At 42.1% G+C, this 9520-nt stretch overlaps 1 protein-coding gene across 1 annotated transcript; it reads right to left on the bottom strand.

Moving 5' to 3' along the window:
• Positions 1-1816: 1816 nt before the first annotated feature.
• On the bottom strand, positions 1817-7664 carry LOC105030497 (transmembrane protein 121). The gene is made up of 4 exons (XM_010904390.5): positions 7520-7664; positions 6202-6350; positions 5863-6038; positions 1817-3135 (listed from the first exon to the last, which is right to left on the bottom strand). Exons 1-4 carry the CDS (start codon positions 7638-7640, stop codon positions 2592-2594), a joined length of 990 nt encoding a protein of 329 aa, XP_010902692.1. The 5' UTR covers positions 7641-7664; the 3' UTR covers positions 1817-2591.
• Positions 7665-9520: the final 1856 nt, after the last annotated feature.

Raw genomic sequence — 9520 nt, 5'->3', positions numbered from 1 at the left:
CCTGGGTGTGTTGGTATGTGAGGTGGGAATCTACTGCAGCAGTTTGTCTTGCGTTCTTGGCACCTCCATTTTGTCACAGATAATGGGCCAAGTATAGAGTTGGTGGGGGAGGTGGAGGAGGGAGGAAAAGTGGATACCTACTTAATGACATTCCAGTAAAGAACAATTTGAAGCAGGGTCACCCAGATAAACACAACATTCATCCTGTGAAGTTGGCATGGGACAGGGGGTGGGATTTACCCAAGAAAGACAGGACACATTAGTGGATGTTGGTTAATGATAATGTCCTAGTGGACAGAGAACAACAGCTGGTTATTAATGATAATTCCCAGGCGGTCAGAGAAAGAAAGCTGGTTAATATTAATGTCCTACTTGTCAGATAACTACAGCAGGTGAATGATAATGTCCTAGTTGTCAGAGAACTACAGCAGTTAAATGATAATGTCCTAGTTGTCAGAGAACTACAGCAGTTAAATGATAATGTGCTGGTTGCCAGAGAACTACAGCAGGTGAATGATATATGTCCTGGTTGTCAGAGAACTACAGCAGGTGAATGATAATGTCCTAGTTGTCAGATAACTACAGCAATATATATATATACACATTAGTGATAATTACTTTTTAACGATATCCTGGTGGAGAACAACAGCAGGATTATAATAATTAGAGTCAACTGCTGCCAGAGGGACCTCACAGTCCCCTAAGAGAGAGAGAGGATGTGGGTGGGGGGGAGGGTGTGAGTGAGAGAAGAGAGAGACAGGGAGATAGGGTTTGAAAGAGGGAGGAGAGAGGACTGAGTGGGACAAGGAGAGAGAGAGGAAATTGAGTGGGAATGGAAGGAGAATGAAGTTTTGGAGAATGACTGTGTGAATGCATACTTGACATTCACATCTAACTTGAAGTATAACAGGCTGCAACAGCCAGAGCTGGGTCCCCAAAGCAGACTGGATATACAGCTCCAGAAATGTTCGATGACTTTGACTAAAAAGATTGTATTTGTTTATATAGTTTTCTATAGTTTCCATGAGTAGATAAAACTTTGAACAAATACAGCTCCGGAAAGAACATGTTGTACCTCTAAGGGGAGTGAGTAGATTATGTATGTTTTATCAAATAAGGAAATTAATGTATAGTTGTTCCATCAGATTTTCCCCCCCTTTGGTCCTAAAATGTAGCCTGACCTTTTTATTCTGATTGTGTTCACCTGTTTGTTATTTAGTACACGTTAGCACCCTATTTAGTTTGCCCAGTATTCTCAGCCCGTTGCTGAGTCATTGAGTCTTTTGTGTTTGTGTTTTTGCCTGCCATCAGTCTGTTTTTGTTCTCCATCATAAAAAACTATTGAAAAGCCCTTGCCTTATGTACACGTATTTTGCTTTGTACCTCTAGATCTTCAATCCAAGTTGTCAAGGTTTGAAACTTTGTTCAATGTTCAACACATCCTAAGTACACACAACTTTTTGAATTCCTCTGGGATGCATACATATACAATGTAAAGATAATATTTTCTATTAGCAGTCATAAAAAAAAAATCATAACAGCAATATAAATCTCTAAGCCCTCTACACGTTAAACCAGACAGGACTGACTGTGAAATAGATTTGTCCTAAATTAAGGGTTTTTATTTAGGAAACACATTCTGTGTTTCCATTGTATTATACTATATTGAAACTGAATTCAAATTATAAAATGAAATCCATTTACTGTGATATCATTAAACACCCACTGTAAAAAACTTGTTGGCAAAGATCCACAAGAGACCAGTCTTGTATTTACATAATAGTTTATCAAAGCATAACATAAAAACAGTTTCAGATTTGTTCTTCTAAATTCACTGTGTCAATATCTCCTACCCCATGACATAAGCAGACAACAAATTGAAATAGAAACAAACACAGCATAGAAAGCAAACTCTTTTGGGAGGGGTCTTATATAATTGCAACAAACAATTTGAAAAATATACTTCTACCTGCATTTTGATCCTTTTTCTGGTATTGTAAAAAACTGAATTTACTGAAATCACATCAAAATATTAAGTAAGCTATTAACAATCCATGTTATTTCCTTTCATGTTGGGCCAATTATAACATTCAAATGGTCTTTTATTTTTTCATCTATAAAGACTGTCACATGTTGTTACAAGAACCCCTGTTTATATAGTCTGTCATAATGCCATTAGAATGACTCCTGTTTATAAAGACTGTCACAACGTCATCAGAACGTCTCCTGTTTATAAAGACTGTCACAACGTCATCAGAACGTCTCCTGTTTATAAAGACTGTCACAACGTCATCAGAACGTCTCCTGTTTATAAAGACTGTCACAACGTCATCAGAACGTCTCCTGTTTATAAAGACTGTCACAACGTCATTAGAACTTCTCCTGTTAAGAAAAACTCTCACAACGTCGCTCTGACATCTTTTGTGCATAAAGATAATATCCTTTGGATGTCCTCCATGGTATCCCATGATGATGCATATTGTCCCTGGTGTCCTGTGTGTAATAGGTTCATCTATCGTTCATGTGTCTGATGTATGTAATTGAAGGTCATACAGGATGTTGCTATGAACCTGGTTAAATAGTCCCATGTGTCATGTATGTTCACATGTAGTCGTGACTTCCGGCAGGGGGACAGGCAGGGATGTCTGCTCTGGAAGGACCACCTGAGGGTGAGGAGTGGTCATCATAGTGACAGGTCGTCCATGAACATGGTTGTGTGTTACCAAGTTCTTCTGCATTTCCAACCCAAAGGCTGGAGGAGTGTTCTGTAAGTGTCTCCTGTACTGGACAAAGCTGCAGGTTTTTAATATGATAGCCAACACATTCTTCCCGATGAGGATCCCACTAACCCGGGCATCCCTATACAGCATCATGTTACACCCTCTAATCAGCAGAGTTATGATGTTAATGGTGAACAGGCTGAGAATTGGATAGAGCATCATCTTGTGTGGGACAATGTTGATGCCCTGCATGGAGATCTCGCTAAGAGACACACAGGGAAGGACCAGCAGCAGGATGTAGCAGTAGAAGAACATCAGACCCTCTGCCCATAGGGGGAGTCCTTTCTTCTGTGGCTCCCAGAGGTTAGCTTGGATATCCAACACGTCTAACAGGTCCACCACCACCCAAAACAACCTGGAGACACCAAAATATAGGTTAATAATACTCACTGTTCCACCTCCACCCAGAAGAAACTGAAGACATCAGAAGATAGGTGAATAATTCTGACTGTTACACCTCCACCCTGAAGAACCTAACTACATGAGGACCACCAAACAGAACAATCTGAAAACATGAAAACCACCACCAAGATCAAACTGGAGACATGACAACCAGCAAACAGGACAATATAAGAAGTACCTATCATAATTATTGGCAGTTAATAAAGTTAAACTATGAACAATTTTAATTGTTATTTATTAGCTTGACCTTCAAGTCATAATATGAAAGAAATCTAACCTTTAAACTGACACTAAAATACAAAAAACTAACTGTAGTATAACGTTGTGAGATAAATATTTCATAATATAAAAGCATTTACAATTAAAAATGTATGCAAGAAAAAAATTGGGATAATGCCAAATATTTAATTGAGATGCACAGCCCTCCAACATGTTGGAATGACATATACGCCTGATGTCTCCTGAATGGTAGCTGGAGTTGCGTCTCATCTCAATCCTGCACATCAACAGCGGTACATGAAAAATTTAAGAAGACCAATTGAATCTGTCCCTATTCATTAAATTTTCAAAGAGACAATGTCTAGACAAAAATTCTGAGATAATTCTGAGTTTTTTATAACACAAGCACAAGAGCTGCCCATATTGAAACTGACAAGTTTGCCATGATATCGGAGATCTTCGATACATTTGCGAAAAACAGTATTGCTTCTTACAAGCCCATTATAAGTCTGATGGAACCTTTCTTGGGGAAAGGAAGAAATGTAATCACAGACACTTTTTTCATCTCTTTGACACTTTGCAATCAGACGATGGATGCCACCATGTACACAGGTACAGTCTGCAAAATACTAAACAAAAGTTCTGAAGGCAGGGAGCGCTACGAGTTACAAAGCAAAACCAACCAAAAACATGCATCAGACAGTTGGAATTGACAGTGGTGCAAAAGAAGCCTGAAATAATTGCCCAGTAGCAATACATGTAGATTTGGCATTGATGTTATCGACCCATATGGAACAGGTGAATTTGGCATGATAAATATGTCTTGATAAATGGTTTCATTGGAATTAAGGTTACAATTAAAAAGTGCAATACCTTTTTTCCTGTGTTCTTATTTATATCAATTAATTCACATTTAATGAATGGTTAAATTCTACCTCTGGTGCATTTCTTGTAAGCCTAAACAAAAACAACTCTCCTGAAAAGTAGTGACATTAACCCCTTTTCAAAAATTCTGTCACAGATAGCAATTCTTACTGCAATTGAGCAAACTGGAGGTGTAAGGTAGTATGTGCAATTCAAATACAGGGATAACAGCAATGAGGTTCCCGAGGTAGACACGTACATGTAACAACTGAGAACTTATCAGTGTGTGGTTAGTGATGGGTCAAAGAGTTCAGCAGAGTTACAGCATATGGAAATAAATTGTTCCTGAGCCTGCTAGTGCAGGAACGAAGAGACCTTAACCACCTGCCTTATGGTAGGAGGGCAAACAGTTTGTGGGTGTGTGAAGGGTCTTTGATGATGCTGCGCGCCCTGGGGCGTGACTGCAGCCTTTAGACTTCCTGTAATCCACAATGAGCTCCTTGGTCTTCGCATTGAGGGCCAGGTTGTTACCAGTACACCATTCCACTAGGCACTTGACGTCCTGCCTGTAGGCTGACTCGTCATTGTCACTGATCAGGCCTACCACCGTAGTACAGTATCGTCTAGGAAGTTGATGTTGGAACAGTGTACAGCAACACAGTCGTGGGTGAAGAAGGAGTACAGCAGGAGGCTTAACATGCAGCCTTGTGGAACACCAGTGCTCAGGATCAGGGTGGAGGAGGCGAAGTTGCCTATCTTGACATACTGGGGTCTGTTGGTTAGGAAGTCCAAAGTTCAGTTGCAGAGAGAGGGGCTGATCCCCAGGTCATGGAGTTTCTTGACCAGCCTAGAGGGGTGACCATGTTGAATGCTGAGCTTATGTCTATGAATAGCATTTTCAAAGAGATGGTGGTTTTGTACTTGAGGGTCAAGGGCAGAGTATAAAGTTGTGGAGATGCCATCCTCTGTAGACCTGTTTGACCAGTAGGCAAACTGGTAGGGATCCAGTGTTGGGGGGAAGTAGGACTTAAGGTGAGACCATGTTGGAATAACGTCTCCTGGGGGGTCTTCACGATTTCAAATGGATTTAATCAATTGATCTTGTTACCGCCATATTCTAAAACCTTTTAAGGTTACACATACTATTTATTTCACTTACACATAATTTTTTAGGCCAATCTCTAAATGTACTCACACAAACACACACATTCAGACTAGTCAATATTACCAAAACGTTGCGCCATCTGGTGGCAAATAAGCCTTTTTTTATGCACCACCTGGTGACAGAGAAGGAAAATTACAGCTTTAAAAAATAAAATTAAAATGGTGGATAACGCGTTTAGCAAAAATCTGGCCAAAATAGCTTTAAATTCACTTTTCCAGTGGTTATTTTAACATAAAAAAATAATACTGGAGAATAAAGCATGCATATCTAGGAGAATTCATAAAAGGCCCTTGATAAACTTCCTGTAAGTTTATCAAGTGCTGCAAAATATTTTTTTTCTGGGTAAAATTGACCCCTTCCGGTGCTTCTAGTGTTAAAAAGTTACATAACCCTAGGGATTGGAGGAATTGGTTGACTCATGAGCAGTAATACCTGTTCCGTATCTCCTCTTTCTTTTTGAAGGCCCGTACATACTCCATGTGGTCTATGGCGACCAGGACTACAAACAGCACAGGGACACACACAGACAGCAGTAGGGTGAGAGCCTTACGGGCCAACGCATCCAGAGACTTCCTGTCAGCCTTGTAGTTCTGGTACACAAAGTACACCTGCAAATCAAAACCAGGTTTAAGTGTATTTCTAAAATGGGTCACTAGTCAAGTGTCCCATCATTGAAAAGAAAAAGCGACCATTAGATAGGAATGAACAAGATACAGGGTTCAAGGAAACAATGACAACCACAAGATGAGAACAACAACAGCGCTTCGAAACCTTGATCTCCAGGACAAAGATATAGAGGAACCAGAGAATCATAGCGTAGCCTCGTTTGGCGCTTCGCACCTCAGCGCCGACCCACACCGCCACGTACCGCAACACGATGAGGAAGCATAAGTCCCCCACCATCACCATGATGCAGATTCCTGTTAGACAAAGATGACTACTGTTATTACTTCTTACAGTACTATTCCTGCTACTAGTACCACCAACACTACTACTAATAATACCAATATTACTACCAATAATACTATTGATTGAAGCTATACATTTTATAATGGTAAAAGTATACAATTCTGCTGCACATTCATTGTTAAATATTATTTATAGTCTACTTGATGAACAGGCCTCAACTGTAAAATAACTATTGGTTTCTTTTGGACAGCTGTATAATATTATTAATATCACTTATTATTATTAACTACATAATACATTTACAGAAGTAAATGTGCAGTGGTTGTCAGCTTATTTACACTGGAAATGTTTTGAAGTTTGAAGTTGAGATCTAAAAGTCTAAAAAAAGGTACTTTGGTCCCTCTAGCTTGAATGGTTCAAGAGATACTGTTTTGGGATTCATTAATTAAAATAATGCAAATGTATGCACATTTATCTTGTTACAGTCAACATACATAAGCATTTTAAGTTGGGATAGCTTATGCAGGTTAAACAAACTGGGTTTGGGCTCTGTAACTAGAATGTTTCAATAGGTAGTCTTTCAGGGTTAATTCTTATTAATTATGTACAATTATGTAGAATTTTTGTGTATTAAAGTTTGTTTGTCTCTGTAGCTTGAGTAGTTAAAGAGAAAGATATACTGTTAATATTGCAATAATCTCAGTGAAGAGATATCATTGAAGAAATAACATTCAAGTCACACTTATTCCAGACCATTCTTTACATTATAGGCTGAACAGTGTCTCTGGCTTAAAATATGTGGGAGGAGTAGTAGTCTAAATAATTGAGCTGTGGGAGGGGTAATAGTCTAAATAATAATGTTGTGGGAGGGGTAGTAGTCTAAATAATAATGTTGTGGGAGGGGTAGTGGTCTAATAATGTTGTGGGAGGAGTAGTTGTCTAAATAATAAAGCTGTGGGAGGGGTAGTAGTCTAAATAATAATGTTGTGGGAGGAGTAGTTGTCTAAATTATAAAGCTGTGGGAGGAGTAGTAGTCCAAATGATAAAGCAGTGGGAGGAGTAGTAGTCCAAATAATTAAGCTGTGGGAGGAGTAGTAGTCCAAATAATAAAGCTGTGGGAGGAGTAGTAGTCAAAATAATAATAAATAGTCATCAACAGTAATAATAGTAATAATAATACCTATCTTTCTGGGCCCCTGGTTCTGCTCCACCAGATAGGCGTCTATCAGAGCCATGCTGCTCATAATCAGCAGTGTGGACAGGCAGACATGGGGCCTGTTGGTGGGAGGGGGGGGCACCATTATGAAAGGAGATAGGTCTGTGGGGGTGTGTTGTGGGGGTGTGAAGGGGGAGGTTATGGGGCAATGAGAATGGAGGGTTCTCCCAGTGTTTAGATGGCAGTCTTTTTCTCCATGCCAGCTGCCTATGCTTTTTCACTGGAGTGTTACATAGCGGTCCTCTAGAAACTTTCCAGTTGTCCTCCTCTCTGGAAAGTTTGAGGGGAAGGTCTAGGATGGCCCTCTTTGAGGTGGGTGTATGATGGTCCTCTGTGTGGAGGGTGTAGGATGGTCGTCTGTGTGGAGGGTCTAGGATGGTCCTCTGTGTGGAGGGTCTAGGATGGTCCTCTGTGTGGAGGGTGTAGGATGGTCCTCTGTGTGGAGGATGTAGGATGGTCCTCTGTGTGGAGGGTCTAGGATGGTCCTCTGTGTGGAGGGTGTAGGATGGTCCTCTGTGTGGAGGATGTAGGATGGTCCTCTGTGTGGAGGATGTAGGATGGTCCTCTGTGTGGAGGGTCTAGGATGGTCCTCTGTGTGGAGGGTGTAGGGTGGTCCTCTGTGTGGAGGTTGTAGGATGGTCTTCTGTGTGGAGGGTGTAGGATGGTCCTCTTTGTGGAGGGTCTAGGATGGTCCTCTTTGTGGAGGGTCTAGGGTGGTCCTCTGTGTGGAGGGTGTAGGGTGGTCCTCTGTGTGGAGGTTGTAGGATGGTCTTCTGTGTGGAGGGTGTAGAATGGTCCTCTGTGTGGAGGGTGTAGGATGGTCCTCTGTGTGGAGGGTCTAGGATGGTCCTCTATGTGGAGGGTCTAGGATGGTCCTCTATGTGGAGGGTGTAGGGTGGTCCTCTGTGTTGAGGGTGTAGGATGGTCCTCTGTGTGGAGGGTGTAGGATGGTCCTCTGTGTGGAGGGTCTAGGATGGTCCTCTGTGTAGAGGGTCTAGGATGGTCCTCTGTGTGGAGGGTGTAGGATGGTCCTCTGTGTCGAGGGTGTAGGGTGGTCCTCTGTGTGGAGGTTGTAGGATGGTCTTCTGTGTGGAGGGTGTAGGGTGGTCCTCTGTGTGGAGGTTGTAGGATGGTCTTCTGTGTGGAGGGTGTAGGGTGGTCCTCTGTGTGGAGGTTGTAGGATGGTCTTCTGTGTGGAGGGTGTAGGATGGTCCTCTGTGTGGAGGGTGTAGGATGGTCCTCTGTGTGGAGCGTCTAGGATGGTCCTCTGTGTGGAGGGTGGTCCTCTGTGTGGAGGTTGTAGGATGGTCCTCTGTGTGGAGGGTGGTCCTCTGTGTGGAGGGTGTAGGATGGTCCTCTGTGTGGAGGGTGTAGGATGGTCCTCTTTGTGGAGGGTATAGGGTGGTCCTCTATGTGGAGGGTGTAGGGTGGTCCTCTGTGTGGAGGGTGTAGGATGGTCCTCTTTGTGGAGGGTATAGGGTGGTCCTCTATGTGGAGGGTGTAGGGGGGTCCTGTGTGAAGGGTGTAGGGTGGTCCTCTGTGTGAAGGGTGTAGGATGGTCCTCTTTGTGGAGGGTGAAGGGTGGTTCTCCCAGTGTCCCTAGTTCTCCATTGTGTCTCCTAGCATGAAGGCAGGCACTGCTCTAGGAGAGTGCTGTGCTGTCTAGACTCCTACCAAGCTGTTCCCTCCTCCATAGCTGGGTCCCCATTCATAATTGCTGCTTTGCCTGCAGTTACTGTTAAAGTCTAGCTCCACTTCCTTGGCCAGTATCCAGATTGGGATTTCCACAGATCACTTCAATCAGTCCTAAATAGGCTGAATCCACAGACACCTAAAGACAGAGGGGAAAAACAGATAGTCAGGGACCTTCAGTAATTTGTGTTGCTTGGTAAAAGGTTTTTAAACAACAGTGTTCTAAGTAATGTGTTACAGTAATAACATGTTGCATGGTAAGAGGTCTCTAAA

The sequence above is a fragment of the Esox lucius genome, chromosome 5 (genome assembly GCF_011004845.1).
Source record: "Esox lucius isolate fEsoLuc1 chromosome 5, fEsoLuc1.pri, whole genome shotgun sequence".
Lineage (NCBI taxonomy): Eukaryota > Metazoa > Chordata > Actinopteri > Esociformes > Esocidae > Esox > Esox lucius.
Note: the sequence above shows the minus strand (reverse complement) of the source record. Positions and strands in the feature narration are given on the sequence as shown.